We start from the raw sequence: 18,208 nt of genomic DNA, 5'->3' as shown, positions 1-18,208 counted from the left end.
TTAAAACATCTTCAGAACAATGAAATGATAAACCATGTTTTCACATCTTTATTTGGAAAAAAATTATAGCTAGTGCCTAGAGCACGGGCTGGACTTTGTCTTATAAAGAGAGGTCAGAGGATGTTTTAAAAAGAGATGGTTTTATAAACATTTAAAATGTTTTATACAGAGGTCAGAAAATATTTTATAAAGAGAGGTCTTGGTGCTGAGTCTGGAAGAATGAGCAAGACTTAGAAAAAATTTAAAGTAAAAGAAACTTTAGGGACAGAAAACAGTACAGGGTGTGTGTGTGTGTGTGTGTGTGTGTGTGTGTGTGTGTGTGTGTTTATGTAACTAAGAAGATTTGCCTAAGTGAAAGGAAAGATGCACTCAAGAAATAGCTGGAGATAAATATGCTTACTATCTGGTCCTTTAATAGACTCTCCTAGAATGAACGAATGAACAAATGAATAAATGGGTAACATGAGATAGATTTATCTTGGGAAAAGGAATTCAGGTAAAACACTCAAGTGGCAAATTTTGACCTGCAAGCCAAATTTGACCCATAGTCATGATTTATTGGACTACAGACCTTAATATTCTCTTTAAGATTAGTTGTTTTCTTTGACAATTAGATGACTTTACATAAAACTCTTTATTTCAAGTTCCGCTTTAAAATTAGTCTGTCTTCCTATAGGGCAAAATGACTTTAGCCAGAGGGGGCAGGAATGTACACACTCCACCTTTCCTTTATTCTTTCTCACTGCTTCACTTGTATAAATCATCTGCTTTTTGGAAGTGTGACCTTAGATGTGGTTCTTATAAGGATAATCAGAAAGACAAGCTGATTAAATTGTAGAACTTCATTGTAACTAATAACATATAATGAAAATCTTTGTATTTCCTCTAGAATATTAATAAATAATAAATAAGGATAGCAAAAGAGTAGTAATAACTAAGTATTTACTATGCACCAGGCACAGTGTTAATCTCCTTTCAGACATAGGTGGATTTGAGTCACAGCTGCAGGCATCTGCTAGGGTGTGACCTTGAACAAATTAACTCACTTTCTGAACCTCAGTGTACTGTTTGGTAAATGGGGATGATACAGCATATCTCATATGGCTTCTGTGAGGATTAAATAGATCGTACAGACTACTTACGGTTCTTGGCACCAAGCAAGACCTCATTCATGAAAAAACTATTTTCACATTTGAAATCTGAACACTTATAAAGCTGTATAGGCATAAGTTACAGAAGATCTCCAACCCAGAGACTAACTTTCATTGATTGATGCTATTCACAATATATTAACTCTCCAGGTAATTTTATTTCAATGAATAGGTTTTTAGTCTCAGATCAGTAGTACACATTTGTATGCATCTTAAAAGAATATTATGGAGGCAGATTTATTAAAACTCTGGTATGATACATATTGTTTCCATAACTTTAATATGCCCTACAAATGCAATAAATATAAAAATGTATTGCTAATTTCACAAATGTGCATTAAAAATTCCAGAAATGCATATAAAGCAGTCTGTTTCTATTAATCAGATGTACTTGGCATTCACAAACAAGAGCCTGAAGCACCTTTTCACATGACTGCATTCAGATATTTAATCACAAATAACCATGTAAGTGTAAAACCTTACTAATTTAAGTTAAATGAAAGGAGAGCTGTTGGTTGCCAAACTACCATTATAAATAACTGAAATTGAACAGCAATCATAAGCAGTTTGCTGACAAATTGTTCCTAACTTCAAATAAAAAAGAAATAAACAGTAGAAAATAGAAGATATAAATATGAACAATGTTTCATTTATAAGTGTTTCAGAATTACAAGCCATTTATGTTCATTAATTACATAATCATTCTCTTATTTTTCATTCCTTTTTTCTTTGTCTCAAAAGATACACTAAGGGTACAAATTGAAAGATACTGACTCTGCTGATGCACACCTCTCTCACATGAGCCTTATTTATAACAAAACAATTCATTTACTTTAGTTGATTATGCCAAACAACTGTCTTCCATGAACAAAAGGTCTGTCAAGTTAATTATATATTTGTATTGACCAGTTGTTAACCTAAAGTGGTATATTTTCGGGCCAGTCATTAAAAAAGTCCTTCATGCTTTTTCTAAAGGGTTCCAATTTTACATTTATTCATATAATGATAATAGTTCACTGGGCACTATTTACTACTCAATACTAAGAACTGTGCACACGTGCTCATGTTAAATCCTAATAATCTATTTATGAGATAAGCATTATTATTCCTATGTGAATTAGAAAACTCAGACTCAGGTGATGAGGTGAGGTGTCCAAAGTCAGCAATTAGTAAGAAGACAGGATTTGAATTAAGGCACATTTGAAGAATACTGGTTTACACTCTTCCTATAGATGATGTTGGAAATCTCAGTAAGTTTCAATTAATAGGACTTTTTAAGGCTATACAATTAGAAGATCCCTTAGATATTTTTCTCAAAGATAATGTGTGTTGGTAATAAGAGTGAAAAAATAGCAACTAAAATTTTTGAGTTTTCTTTTATTTTCTCCAGCCATTAAACCAAAATCGGTTTTACAGAACAGCATATATTTAACCACTTAGCAGTGTCATAAAAAGAAAAAAAAGAAAAAAGGCCATGAACAATAGTAATTATAATTAATGATATTTCATTGTTGTAGAAAATCTTTAATTTAACAGTAGATCTAAAATATTTTGTCAAAGCTTCCTGTGAATATATAATTAAGATCTTTAACAGAAGAAAAATAAAATTAGTAAAAATGTAGGGTTGCTTCTCTTTTAATGGCTAATATTCATTTCCTTCCTTATCTCCAAAAATTGTACATTTTAAAATATAATTTTATGGCAAATTCAAATTACAAGCTGTATAATGTAATTATTTCATTTGCTGAATTATTTTAACACCATCTTTATGGAAAATTGGTTTGACAATTGGAGAGAAGGTCTCAACAATTAATTAATTAAAAGTTAATTGTATTTCTTTTTCTTATGTTTTACCTTAAGTCCAGATGAATAATAAGACTAGAAAGAGGAATATTTAAGATCATTAAAATTTTAAAATTAAAGTTTTGAGCAGTAAACAGAGCTATTTAAATAGCACTCCTATTTTTTATTTAAGAAATAAAAAAATAACTCACTTGAAAATTGAATTGCAAATCCAGATTTGCTGATATAAAAGTCCGTGTCAAACTGGATGGTTACTATGTTGAGGGTGCTGTGGATTCCTTCAGGAATAAGAGAACCACTAATTTCCTTTAAAAGCATATCATTTTCTGGTGGACCATCCCAAACTCGGAGTATATCATGCGATGCTTCCGTATCAAAAGCAAGAAACTGTAGGCTGTGGGAGAACCATATATCTCTGATTATCTTAAACATGGATTCAGTTTTAAATAAAGAATATAACAAATATTCATCTTGCTTCTACTAGATATTCCTTTTATTCTATCAGATAAAAATGAATTATGTAAACTGCATATATAAACTTAATGAATTTTTCTTGAGCAATATAATTTTTTTTTTAGAATATGATTAAATGTACTATTACATCACCTCTGCAAATTATAAAAACTTTAGGTATACAGACTATCCCTGACTTATGATGATTCAATTTAGGATTTTTTGGCTCTAAGATGGTACAAAAGAGATATGCATTCAGTAAAATCTGTACTTTGAATTTTGATCTTTTCCCAATTGTGATATGTTGTATGATACTCTCTCATGATGCTGGGCAGCGGCAGGGAGCTACAGCTCCGTCAGTCACAAGATCACAAAGACAATCCGCCAATACATTTACAACCATAATATACCCATAAAACCATTCCGTTTTTCACTTTCACTATAGTTTTCAATAAAGTTTCATGAGATACTCAACACTTTATTATAAAATAGACTTTGTGTTAGATGATTTACTGTAGACTAATGTAAGTGTTCTGAGCATGTTTAAGGTAGGCTAGGCTAAGCTATGATGTTCAGTAGGTTAGTTATATTATATGCATTTTTAACTTATGATATTTTCAACTTACGTTGAGTTTATCAGGATGTAACCCGAGGAAGATCTGTACATTCTTTTCAGTGTTCATGACTTTTAACTGTGGCAATGGCAGGTGACACTTAGAGGATCTCATATGTGCCAGGCACTGTGCAAAATGCATTACATCGATTTTCTTCCTTTAATTGTTACCATGACCCAATGAAGCAGGAACAATTTTTATCTCAATTTTACAAACGTAGCAAATGGGGTTGAGATAGAGTAAATAAGATTGCCCAAAGGGTGGCAGAGTCATGAATTGAACTCAAGTTATCTAATTCCATAGTATGTGTCATTTCCACTGTTTCAAGTTTTTTGTTTGTTTTATCAGACTCAAATGAGGTTTATTCCACAAATGCAAAAATGGTTCACATTCAAAAACCAACGATTACATTTCACCACAGTGGCAGATATAAGGAGGAAAACAATCACATGAAGATCTCAATATACACAGAAAAAGTATTTAAAAAATTCAGTATCCATTCATAATCATCACACCCAGTAATCTAGGAGTAAAAGGGAACTTCCTTAATGTGAAAGTGTCTACCCCATAAAAAAAGCACAAAAAAGGGGAAAAAAAGGTTTCATGTTAAATCTATTTTGCTTTGTGTCTAATCTAGACAAAATTAATGTCTGATTTTTTTGCACCTAATGCCAAAAATTAGAAATCCAATTATATCAACATGCTCAACTCTCTCTCTCTCTCTCTCTCTCTCTCTCTCTCTCTCTCTATATATATATATATATATATATATATATATATGTATACACACACACACATACCACATTCATGTGTGATATGTGATCTGGGTTGCAATTTAATATCAAATATTTTTCTTTAATTTTTAAAAATCCCAGAATTCTGTTGAATTTAGTATTTTCACATTTACTATTTCTAATATTTAAAATAAAACAATACGTGACCTATCTTAAAGAAAAGTAGGCTGAGGTTCGATTCAATTTGTAGCTGCAAATTGCCTTGCAAAAGTAATGTACCAGTTCACACTGCATCCAACAATACATGGAGTACGCCTTGCAGCATGTTATTTGAAGGACAATATTGGTTTCCCATAAAACTGCCTTCATCACCCATAAGCCTGTTCGAAAATCCATTTATATAAAGCAGCAATTCTTTTTTTTTTTTTGCGATACGCGGGCCTCCCACCGCTGTGTCCTCCCCGCCGCGGAGCACAGGCTCCGGACGCGCAGGCCCAGCGGCCATGGCTCCCGGGCCCAGCCGCTCCGTGGCATGCGGGATCCTCCTGGACCGGGGCACGAACCCGCATCCTCCGCATCGGCAGGCAGACTCCCAACCACTGCGCCACCAGGGAAGCCCCCAGCAGCAATTCTTAATGTCACTGTTTTGTGAGTGATAACACAATAGTTAGCTCATATGTCAAGGGGGATTTGTTCATTTACTAATTCATCCCTAGTCATAACAATAATAGTTAAACTAGAACTGAGAGCAGGTGCGCCTTGGAAACCTGACTGGTGTTAATTTAGGAGGCTACGGTTCTGCCATCATCTAAGAGGAAATTATGTGAAGAACTGTGAGCCACCTAACTAAACTCAGCAGGAACAGAACCCTAACATGGTTAAAGGGGAAGAGAGCAAATGCTTCAGAGATACGCCTAAATCTAGGGAAGACAGGGAATAGGTACTGGATCCTCTTCCATTCTTATTTCTTCTAAATGTTCATAAGGCTGAACTCATGACATGATCTGCACAACTCTGTATACCTATCAAAATGATGGACTCAGCGTCTTAAGTCATGCAGAACTGAAAGCATAGCATCGCCAACAAGTAGGAAAAATTCGCACCTTCTGTGCCCTCTTATAACTGAAAAGCTTCTCTCTAAGGGCCTGTATGAACTACTGTTGTGGACCACAAATCAATAAAACATGCTTATGAATACTTTTGTTCATATTTTAAACGTATAAAAACCATGTTTTTCTTTCCCAAGGTTAAAAACATTGAAAAATCTTGATATTAATTGATATTGTATATAGAGGCTGATCAGGGAAATTCAGATTCCCTGGCCATTTTGAAATAATACAATCCATTTACCTGACAATGTTTCCTGGATCTACCTCAATCATCCACATGCAACGCAGATTATTGTCATACGGAAAGGGATAACCAGGAGATAAGATTCTTCCTGATGATTCTCCTTTAAAACGACCTCCGCATTCAGCTAGTAAAAAATTAATTCAATTTTAAGTCACAATTTAATGCCAATCTTTCTAAACAATCTACAAATTTCTCAAGAGTATATATTTTTTCACCTGAAGGAAAATAGAGATTGGTTTCTCCTCTTATTGAAAGTATATATTTGTATATGCTTTCTCAGTTTAAGGTATTAATTGAAGCAAGAACATACTGTACAATAAAAAAAGAATCTCAAGTCAGATCATATAAAAATAATATAATAAACCTAATTAGGGAATTGAAAAAGTACACACTCAAAACTCTGAGTTTAGGCTTCCAAACATTTTAAGATGTGTTTTTAAATAATGATAATGTAAAAAGGGGAAACAGATGGCAAGTTGCTCACTGCTAGTTGACTGTAGGCTGAATAATTCATCATCTTACTACCCTACCTCTGAGAAAAACTAAGCTTTACTGCAGTCCCTCAGGCCTTCTAAATTTCATTGTCCTTTTATTCCCCTTTAAATCACTCTAAACTCTTTCGCTTTTAACCTCCCGAAAGTCAAAATGGCATTTTTATTAAATTTTTCTTCAGTTAAATCTAGCTCAGTTTTGATTTAAACTGAAATCAAACCGGTCTCTGATTTTTATAAAATTTATCAAATTAAAAATGTAAGCATCATCATACAATATAATAAAAATGTTATCTTCTGGGGAATTCCCTCTCCATTTTAATAATATTTAATATATTGGGATATCTGAAATGATTTTACCTTGATAAGCAAATAATCTAGAAAGAATTCTCTTTCTAGAGAAGAGAGGAGAGAAAGTAAATAGTTTGCTTAATTAGCATATTGCTCTGTATCTCTAAATCCTAGAAACCACAGTGTAGTACTACATTACACATTTGAAGATTTTCCAGATTATCATAGTACCAAAAAATAAACCAAATCCATACTATTTTACTTCTTGCTTAAATATTTGAATATACTGCTATATTTATTTTGCTTGTTCTCTGCAGTGTTACTGTCTTACTCAAATTCAATGACTGAAGTAACAATCTTGGATTTTGTTTTGTTTTGTTTTGATTATTAGAGCAAAGAAGGTCAAAGACAGAAAGTTTCAGCATTTGGAAAAGACCTAATAACAATCGAATATCATGGTTCAAATCTGTAGGCTCTATTCATGTAGGTAAAATTGTTTCAAAGATTTTAGGTGTTACATTTTAGCACACTATGATGGTTAGTCTTATGTGTCAATTTGGCTAGTCTACAGTACCCAGTTATTTTATCAAACACTAGTTTAGGTATTGCTATTTATAGACCTGGTTAACATCTACAATCAGTTGACTTTAAGATTACCCTTGATAATGTGGGTAGGCTTCATCCAATAAATTAGAAGGCCTTAAGAGGAAAAGCAGAGTTTTCTAGAAAAGAAGATATTCTCCCTCAAGCCTGCAGCATTAAGTCCTGCTGGAGTTTCTGGACTTTTGACCTTCCCTCTGGATTTTGGGCTTGTCAGCTCCCACAACTGCATGAGGCAGTTCCTCAAAATAAATACATTTCTGATGACAGATAGACAGATCTATATCTAGATCTACTAATCCTTCTTCTCTGGAGAACCCTAACTGATACACATACCTACAGAGGGCTAAACAAGTTTATTTTGTATTGCAACATTAGCTTAATTTAATTTATAATAATAAACTTAAGTTGTTATTATTACTATTTTTTTTTTTTTTTTTGCGCCACGCGGGCCTCTCACTGCTGTGGCCTCTCCCGTTGCGGAGCACAGGCTCCGGACGCGCAGGCTCAGCGGCCATGGCTCACGGGCCTAGCCGCTCCGCGGCATGTGGGATCTTCCCGGACCGGGGCACGAACCCGTGTCCCCTGCATCGGCAGGTCGACTCTCAACCACTGCGCCACCAGGGAAGCCCTTAAGTTATTTTTAAAGTGAATAAAAAGATATCTGTATTCAAGAAGTTACCATCACTTACTGAGGTTTTTATCATTTTTTTAAATAAAAATTTTGTTGGATAACCTAGAACTGTATAGCTATAATTCATTTTTCATCATTTTAATGATTTATCACTATTATTGGTATATATTTCTTATGAGAACAAATTTGACTTCATTCCTCCAGATTAATTTTTAAGCAACTTCAAGGCAAATTGGAATTTTGGGTACTGTGTTTATCTTGAATCTAAACATACCTCTTTCTTTTTCCATATTTCTTTGCTACAAATATTATTGGTATTTTGATTTCAAATGAACCAGTGTGATATACCATAACACTGGGGTTCATATTCTGACAGAAGTCTTACATTTGTGGATAAAAATGAAGGTGTACAGGTTAAAGTTCTTTGGCTATGGTGTCTCAAAAATTAATTTTTGTTTGCTCAATGTATAAGCTACAGAAACATAATTACCTAGAAATAATCCATATAATTGAGAAAAAGTTTCTTATTTGGCAAAGTCAAAAATATAATCATAATAGATATTTAAGGTTAATGGGCATAGAAAATTATGATTTTAGGCCAGGTGGTAAAGCTATTAATTATTGCCAGTAAAGAACACCATCTAAAATAGAATTTCATCTTCTGTTATCATGGAAGTCACAGCATGACACACCATGTGTCCAACTGTTTCAGCTGTTATTCCTGACCAACCATCATTAAAAAAAAAAAGAAAAAAAAGAGATTACCCTTCACATGAAATCTTGAGCAGTGTCACATCATTAAATTTTGACTTGGCAGATTCATAAACATAAAGTGCATTGATTCATTGCAAACAAAATTAAAATCTTCTTTCTGATCCCAGACCAAATGTCCTATTTGCAAAAAATTTTTCCAAAATATGAAAAATGTCTTCACCTTGGTTCAACATATAAGGAAAATATGTTTTTTAATGTATTTGTTTATGATTTAAATTTTAAAGACAACATGGTAAGTCAGTATTTACAAGTTTATACTTCTGTGCTATTGCAATCCTTAATGATTTTCTGAATATATTTCATATTTATATCAAAGAACATAACTTCAGAGAGAACTAATCAGTGCTACATTGTTCTCATAACCAATGACAGTGGGTTGATTGTTGGTCATATTCCAGAATCTCAAGCTTTGTCAATTTAGGTTGTTACTGTAGTATTATCCTCATAATCTATCCAAAATTCAGATGCCATCTGAAAGGAAAGCACTATAATTGCATTCTGGTTAGATAAAAGTATGTTTGCTTTCTGTGTGAATCACTGTTTTAATAAACCAATAGAAAACTCATGTCATCAAAAACACTGCAATTAGTTGTAAGACCTCTAATAACTAGCATTTCATTTTTTTCTATTTGAATTCCTTCAAGTTTTGTGGAGATTCCTATGTTGACTATATCAACTAACAAACATTAAAATTTGTCTCAAAAGGTCCAGGTCTCCAAACTTATCAAATTGTATACATTAAACATGTGCATTTTTTTTTTTGCGGTACGCGGGACTCTCACTGTTGTGGCCTCTCCCGTTGCAGAGCACAGGCTCCGGACGCGCAGGCTCAGCGGCCATGGCTCACGGGCCCAGCCGCTCTGCGACATGTGGGATCTTCCTGGACTGGGGCACAAACCCGTGTCCCCTGCATCGGCAGGTGGACTCTCAACCACTGTGCCACCAGGGAAGCCCTGTGCATTTTTTAAAGATACCAATTACAACTTAATAAATCTGTTAAAATAAAAAGTTTAAGTCAATGTTATCCATATGGGCCTGACACAGAATGGATTTGTGCTTCCACAAATGCCATTCAGAAATAAGAATTGCTAAAGAATCATGTTTGTTCCCTGCTGAGGAGTTAGTGTTTTGTTTAAATGTTTTGATATTAAGTATCTTTTCTTGTCCTAGTATTCCAGCCTGGCACCTATTTGATATTGGAGCAAAAAAAGAAAAAAAAAGCAGATGTCTTTATCAACACTTTTCTATCCACCCTGCTTCTCACATAATACCCAGTTATTTGTTAATCAATCTAAAGATGGTAGCAATAAAATTGTACTCCAGCTATACAAACAAGAGAGAAAATGATCAATCTATAGCTTCACGTAGGCAATATATCTGATATCACTGACTCTCACATTGCCTTTTGTTACTGAAATTCATTTAATTATGTCATGATACATACACATAAGAAAAACATATGCACTTTTAGTTTTTGAAAAAGTATATAAATAAAGACTTTGAAATTATTGAGAATAGTTTACTGTTTTTTAATCTAGCTTGATTCCAGCATAAGCAATAATTTTGTATATAAAAACAAATCTAAAAAACCCAAAAAAACCCACAAAAAACAAAACTGGTCGATGTGATTCAATAAATGTGTATGATTAACAGTTTCAGCATATTTTTGTAGTGAGTTAAACTTTATATCAAGATAAGATAAACATAATGGCTTCAAACCATTTTTAACCCAAATAAGAGAATGTACTTACTGGTAAGATTATGCAAAGAACCCTCTCACTCTCCATAAATCTGAGCTATGAATTCATTAACTTTTTGATTAAAGTATGAGTTGTGTGTGGACAGATTGAATAACTTGAAAAGGTACAGTATATTTTAATAACACTTCCATAGAAGTATTTCATGAAAACCTAAAGCAGTATCCTACCAATACAGGATGGCAGAGGGTAGTCCCATGCCCTTCTCTCCCCTGTCATGCACTTGAGAAGGCTACTTCCATGGAGAGTATAGCCTGGATTGCATCCATAAATGATAGTGCTACCAGCAAAATGGCCTTGGTCACTGATCTTGTATCCAAATTGTGGAATGCCAGGATCCTCACAATGTGAAAGTTCAAAACCTAAGAGAAAATACAAGTTTATTAAAGACAAAATTTAACAGGAAGATTTAAAACTGCACAAATCATCCCTTTTTATTTTTTTATATGATTACATGCTTTTTCCTGGTTTTATTACTCTTACCGTATTTAATTTTGTTCGTTTACAGCCACCATAGAGAGCTTTTTTTCTCAAAAATTAGAATTTCTTGTATTATTCAAATTTAGCAATGCTACCCCATGGTCTATATGACTATATCATAACTTATAGTAGTAAGATTCTTGCCTGCTTCAAGTGATTTGCAGCTAATAGATTCTGACCAATGTAACTATTATGATCAAATAATGAAAAATTAAAATCCATACAAAATATGTGAAATCATAACTGTCCCAGTAACAAATGTCTCCACTGCAAATATAACTTTAGACTGCTTTACTTTTATAGTCTTAGAAGAAAGTGAAATAGCCTTATATTTAAAATATACTTTATCAAGAGTTAATATAACACAGTAATCAGTTTGAAGAACTCTGAATTTTTATTTTCTGCCTTCTCCAGAATGTACGACTCTCAAAATTTCTCACAAGGAAAAAAAAAAAGAGTAGGGTGTAGAGAACATATTTTTGATTTCTAAAGGGTTGGGGCTTTCCACATGACTTTTGCTGGAAACTTGTTATCTTGGGCTAAGTGTAACACTTGAGAAGTTAAGTTACAACTGTTTGAGTAGTGAGAGACTGCAGAGATGAACCTAACTCTGAAGGGGGTTTGTGTTTACATTTCAAGGAAGAATGAGACCCAGAACCTTACAGATGTCTCTAGATTATAAAACTTGGAGACACAGGAGGCTAATCTGACTATTGAAACCCTAAATTTACATTCCAAAGGTTAGAATAAAAACCGAGAATTCTTTTTATCCCATCTCCAAAGAGCAGAAGTTTTTTTCTTCCTCCTTTCAGGAGAGGAGTTAAAGACAACTATCTTAAGCACAGCACGTGCATTTTTCTTTATTCCTTGTCCCTGGTCACTCATGTAGATCTTTCCATCTGATTTTCATCGAGTTACTACAGGGGTAAGGACTGGGTCAAAGGGATGCTGACACAGTTATTATTATTACTATTATTAATTATATCACTTAAATGATAATAATTAATCTCTGTAGATCCAGAATACCTTGTGTGCGTATTCAGAATAAAATTAATAAAGATGAATATTAAAAAACAGTCATAGCACAATTCACTATTAAGATACTGAAAGGACTAAAAAAGGGTACTTCAGAATGTAAATCAAACATGACACTAGTTATCAAATCTAAGCTCCCTAGCTAAGGAATTTTTCTGCCCTTAATGTTTTACAAATTACATAAATGTATGATAAATGTAAGATATAATGAATGCACCAACAATAATTAGGTGCTAAATTATATCAATTATAGCTTCTGGGACTAGAGGACTATGATAAATATTCCAGATAGCTTCATGAATTAGGGAAGTCTGTGATTTCAAGACAAATAATATTTGACAAAAGGACAACTTTTTTATGTACATCTTAAATCATATGATAATCAAAAAGAGATTTGTATCTCTTTTGTAGGCACAGATCCTTGACCAAATTAATCTAAATTTGAACTAGAAAGCAAAAAAGGATTTATTAGCTCACTGATGACAAATCACTAATTTATAGTACTGACTTCCTAGAGTGTCAAAATAAACATAAAATTACCAGAAATGTACAGCTAGAAGTACTGAATTTACACTATAATTCTGTATGTTAAGGTCTACATTAGCTCTTGGAGAACATAAGGAGCTCTTGCTAGTCTCTTCTAGGGGTTCTTCATCTTTCCCTCCTCTGTTAACCAACAGAATTATTTCACACACCTTAATTAATTTACAATCATTTGTTCAATAATGTTCATAAGTGAGTGTGATTCTTAGAGGCAATTATCTCTAGGAGACAACTGAAAAATAAGCTAAGATAATGTTGTTGAGAAACTGAAATTTATGAGACAGTTAAAAAACCTTCAGGAATTTCCTATATGGGTCGATCTGTGACAGCCTCATTAGGGTGAAAATATGTTAAAATAACGCAAATGCAAACAGCTTCAGAAACAGAGCCATACAAGAGGTTAGAAGTTGTTAACTCAAATTATGACATATATGAGATATAAAGGATACATGGTCAGGCAAGTCAGCCTTTCAAAAACAGAAGTAGAAACAACAGAAGTAGTAACAAAATTTTTAGGACATACTACTTTGTATGGATCTGCACACTTAACACTACATTTAAAATGTCCCTGCTTGAAAATAACAAGTTTGAGTTCCTTTTACCAGACATAATATTCAGTTTATTATTCAAGATTCAGCCACTTTTGAGTTTTACCACATATCATTTATCAAAATAAAAACGGAAATCAAGCTCTCTTTTCAAGGTTTATTACCAAATTCATCCTCCCTTAATTTGAATGCTTTGTAAATGTGGTTGGCAATTGCTGGTGATGAGGTATAATGGAGATACTCTTTGTAAATTAAGATAATTTATAATACTTTGCATTGTAGATGAAAAGGCACATGGACAACAGTATATAAGCTACAAAGAACAACATAATTTAGTCCAATTTGGTGGAATTATTGTTGCTTATTCATAAATATTCAAAACTGTCTTATCCTTTTTTTTTTTTTTACGGTACGTGGGCCTCTCACTGTCGTGGCCTCTCCCTTTGCGGAGCACAGGCACCAGACGCGCAGGCTCAGCGGCCATGGCTCACGGGCCCAGCCGCTCCGCGACATGTGGGATCTTTCTGGACCGGGGCATGAACCCGTATCCCCTGCATTGGCAGGCGGACTCTCAACCACTGTGCCACCAGGGAAGCCCAAAAGCTATATACATTTAATTTAACTTTTTAATTCTATTTGTTGAGTAACTTTTAATGTAATTTATTTACCTATGTAAGTTATAATATATCAAATTATATATGTAAATTAGCCATTTATATAAATATATCAATAGTAGCAGTGTAATCAAATTTTGGAAAAATCATTCAAAACAATTACTTTTCCAGCAAGTATTAAAAAAAAAAAAGTTAAGAGTTTAAACAAACAAACAGAAAAGCTTGTGCAAATGATTGCTTTGCATTTCCAACTGGGGGAATAGGAGATAAGGTAAATAATTATTTTTTCTATTTAATTGCCGTTGTTCTAAATCCCATGTATAAAGTTCTGACTAGAAAATATGTTACTCAAAGCCTTTCCCACAATTTAATCTTTGGGCATGAAAAAGTAAGTGATATTATTAAATATGCTAGTTTGTGTCTTGTATATCTTAAATTTGTACATCATTCTGGGATAGTGGGATTCAGCTTTGCCTGAATGTTAATTTTTAGCCATCAGCCAAATTTAGTATATGCATAATTGGCTCAACCTAGACATATCTAAAAATGAATTTTACTAGATACCACCAAATTTCTCCTATGTGACTATACCAACTTACATTCCCCAAAGTTCATGAGTTTCAAGTTCTTCAAATTATTATCATTTACTATCACACCGCTTTTTAATTTTTACCAATTTTTGCGAACATGCAATAGAAAATTATGTTGGCTTTAATTTTCATTTCTTAATTTCTATCAAGCACTTTTTGTCTTTTGCTTATTGTTATTGGAATTACCTCTACTGTGGAATTTTTTGGCCCATATTTTCTTTTAGACTATATTTTTTAATTGATTTGTAGGATTCCTTTCTATGGAGTGTATGTTTTTCTATTATATTGTAAATATCTACTTCTAAAATATATCATTTAAATTTTGTGCTTATGATATATTTCCCTATAGAGAGATTTGTAAAAATAATAATAAAAATAATAAGGACTGGGACTTGGTCAATAAAACAGAAGCCACTTAGATATTTTGAGTTGCTCAAATTCAATACAAGAAATTAGAGGGAAAATACAAAGAAATTCAGAGGGTGTGAAGGTCAGAAGATCACTGCTGGTTTTCAAGAATCCAGGAGTTCAGGGAAGCTGCTGCCACATACAACCACCTGCCAGCACCACACTTTTGCCTACAGATGCTGCTGGAAAATAATGGCTTCTTGATCCATCCTACCTTTCAGCTCTCACGTTTGCCTTTAATTGGCAGAATCTAAGCAGAGATCTTGGCTGGCAAGGGCAGGGGAAATGCAGTCGCCAGATTTTTAGTCTCTACACTTAAGGGAAGTGCTTAGAAGGGCAGGAATGCTCCTGAGTATTGAGAGATTTTTGCTCATGTATCTTCTTTGAGAAATCTTTCTTCGCCTTAAAGACACAGCTATTCTAGGCCACATTTTTTTCTAAGCGTTTTAAAGTTTTGAGACTTGCATATGTCTTCAATCTGCCAGAAGTTAATTTTATATAAGGAGTAAGTTAGTAGGTCATTACATATTTAAGCTCAAAACTTACAAAGCTTTTGGGATGTGAAGGCTATGAAGATGACTCTTCTGTTATTCTAACATGAAGAAATTATATCCAATATTGTATATATAAATGACAGGTAATCAAGAAATATTTCTTCAATATTTTAGTTAGAATACCTTGTACTATATAATGCAGCATTAGTCAATACTTCCTTTATTGCCTGGTTAATTTTCAAGATTTAAAGAGTAACAGAAATGCCAAATATACCTGTTAAGTAGTTTATAGGATACAGGTTTACACAGAATAACATTGTTGCTTCTGTGTACTTTACTTATTTTCTACTTGCATTTGCACTGAATAAATTATATACTAAGAGTAAAGTTAGAGTTAATAGGTCATCTGATTATTTTTCATGGTTAACATTGTCAACACCATATTGGTAACTAAATTAAAAAGTTTAAATAGGGTAACTTATTATATATTTATAAAGCTAGTATGCAAGAAATGTCATCACAAGGTAGCTATTGCCCATCTTTAATTTGAATATAAAATTTGAAATGGCCATGTTCCGTGTAGATTACTAAACTATTTCAAGCAACAAAACTCAAAGGCTAAGAACATCCAGATATATCTGAACTATACCCTTGGGATAATGGACATTTTCAAATGGGATTTTTAGAAAATTAAATGTGCAGACGTGATAACAAGAAGACATCTGCTCCCAGAGTTAATGCCTAATGGCTGGGCATCACGGACTTTTGCCAGATCAGCTTTTGAGAAGACAATCCTATAATCTATCAAAAAGGAGCAATTTAGCTCTTTATTGGATGATTGTTTAAAATATCCAATTCCTTTCTGCTGAATGAAAGTGGATTAACTAGAAATAAATAGAGCCAGAAAAATCTGCAATGAAGCATATTTCCAAGAAATAGAGTTTAAAGATTTCATGAACAAAATAAGAGATACAAGGCCTAAATCATTCTTTGATAGTAAATTTGGCCAATAAAAAACATTCAGATACTTAGGCATAAATGACAAAAGTTTCTTTAGGAAGAATTGCATTAACATTTAAAAAAATTATTATTATTTTTACATTTACTTCAACAGTAAAAAAAAAAAAAAGATGTAAATCCATGGAATTTTAAATATAAAATATCAAAACCTTGGATTGGAGGTAATATAGTATAGTGACTAGGCTTGCGAATTCTAGAGACAGAGGCCCTCAGCTCAATTTCCATATCTGCACTTACGAGCTATGTCACCTTGGGCAAGTAACAACTTTTCTGTGCTTTGTTTTTCCTCCTCTTCTCACTGAGGATAATAGTACTTCCCTCATAGAGTTATATCGGTATCTAGTAGGTAGTAGATAAATGTTAGGTATTATTTTAACTCTTATATTTAATGTTTTAATAATGTTAAATGCCTCTGTGTGCCTTTTAAATAAAATCTTAAGTCCCTTACTAAAGTCCACCTCACCCCTGCCTAGCTTCAAACTTTACCTCTCATTTTGTCCCATTCTCCTTGCTTACACAGCTCCAGACAAATAACTCAAGCTGAAGTCTCTTAGGCCTTTGTACTTGCTGATCTATCTGCCTAGAACCCTCTACCCTCAGATCTCTTATTATAATTCAGGTATCAATTCATGTGGCACCTCCTGAGACACAGTCCCTGAACAAACTGGGTACAGTAGACCTATCTATCATATCATCCTGTTACAAATATTTCTAAATGCAGTTCTCTTATCTTTTGTTCATATCTTTCTTTTCTGTCTTGTCTCACTAAAGAGTTAGCTTCATATGGGCAGGAACTTTTTCTTCTTCAGTGTTCTCTTTATTCCCAGAGCACAAAACATTCCAGTGGAGAAAGACAAAATTTAAACCTATGAATAACTTTCACATTAATAAGTTAATTCCAATAGAGGAATAAAAGGCAAGACAAGACATGTGACCAAAAAGAAATGACATTTCTACAACTCAGCCTTCAGAGAGAAACACAGTAAAAGACATCAGATTTAGGAATGCATTCTTGAATGTGTATTGAGAGGCTGAGGGGATCTGGTCAGAGTATCCTATCAGGTTTTGCTAAGTTCTATTATTGAATTATCTAGAGCAGAGTGATGTTTTAGGGAGAATATTGCATTGAGATCCTAATTTCTGACCTTTTCTTCCAACTTCAGAAGGCGGCAATAGTAATTTTCTCTCACTTTACTCCCCTATACCCTCTAGGAAAGACAACTACATATTTAATTACTTTATGTTGTATAAAGCACCTGAAAATATGCCTCATCTAGATTTTTATTTGGAATAAGTTTCAGATTTCTCAAGGGCAAAAGTAATTGTTAGCCATTTTTGAAAAGAATGGAAGAGCGGCCTGACTCAAGGAGGGAGTTAATTCTGAGAAATTGGAGGGACGGAAGAGCAATTGGATTCCCTAATGTTAGTCAAGGTCTGACCAAGTTTGTCACAGAGGTTTTACATTCAACCAGCATAGCTATCCATGCTTCAGTTCTCTAAATCAAACTAGACTTCACCGAGAAAGTAATTTGGGAGAAGAAGGATCTCTCTACAAAAGACTAAATTAAGAGTTTTCTTGACAACTCTAAAGGATAAAGACTGAAGAGATTTAATTCGCTTTAGAAAAATAAAGGAGTGGGAAATTTTCTCCCCTCAAATGTGGTGTAGCATTTTCATACCAGGTATGTTGTAATTTATTTATTGGTTAAGGAAAGTGAGAGAAGCTCACTGTCTTCTTAGTATAGTAGAACTAAAACTATTAATAATGGGTGAGCCACGTGATTTTTCCTTTCTAGGCACTCAAGAGTCTCTGGACTTCCA

At 33.5% G+C, this 18,208-nt stretch overlaps 1 protein-coding gene across 2 annotated transcripts in view; it reads right to left on the bottom strand.

The window, feature by feature from the left end:
- CSMD3 (CUB and Sushi multiple domains 3) overlaps positions 1-18,208 on the bottom strand; it is a 1,062,125-nt gene that overhangs the window by 306,941 nt on the left and 736,976 nt on the right. For both annotated transcript variants that reach the window (XM_024739588.1, XM_024739590.1), the window contains 3 exons: positions 10,826-11,017; positions 6,106-6,232; positions 3,146-3,348 (listed from right to left, as the gene is read on the bottom strand). In XM_024739588.1, the coding sequence (XP_024595356.1) occupies positions 3,146-3,348; positions 6,106-6,232; positions 10,826-11,017 (522 nt within the window). The remainder of the gene's footprint in view (positions 1-3,145; positions 3,349-6,105; positions 6,233-10,825; positions 11,018-18,208) is intronic.

The sequence above is a fragment of the Neophocaena asiaeorientalis genome, unplaced genomic scaffold, assembly GCF_003031525.2.
Source record: "Neophocaena asiaeorientalis asiaeorientalis breed wild unplaced genomic scaffold, Neophocaena_asiaeorientalis_V1.1 scaffold533, whole genome shotgun sequence".
In the NCBI taxonomy this organism is placed as follows: Eukaryota; Metazoa; Chordata; class Mammalia; order Artiodactyla; family Phocoenidae; genus Neophocaena; species Neophocaena asiaeorientalis.
Note: the sequence above shows the minus strand (reverse complement) of the source record. Positions and strands in the feature narration are given on the sequence as shown.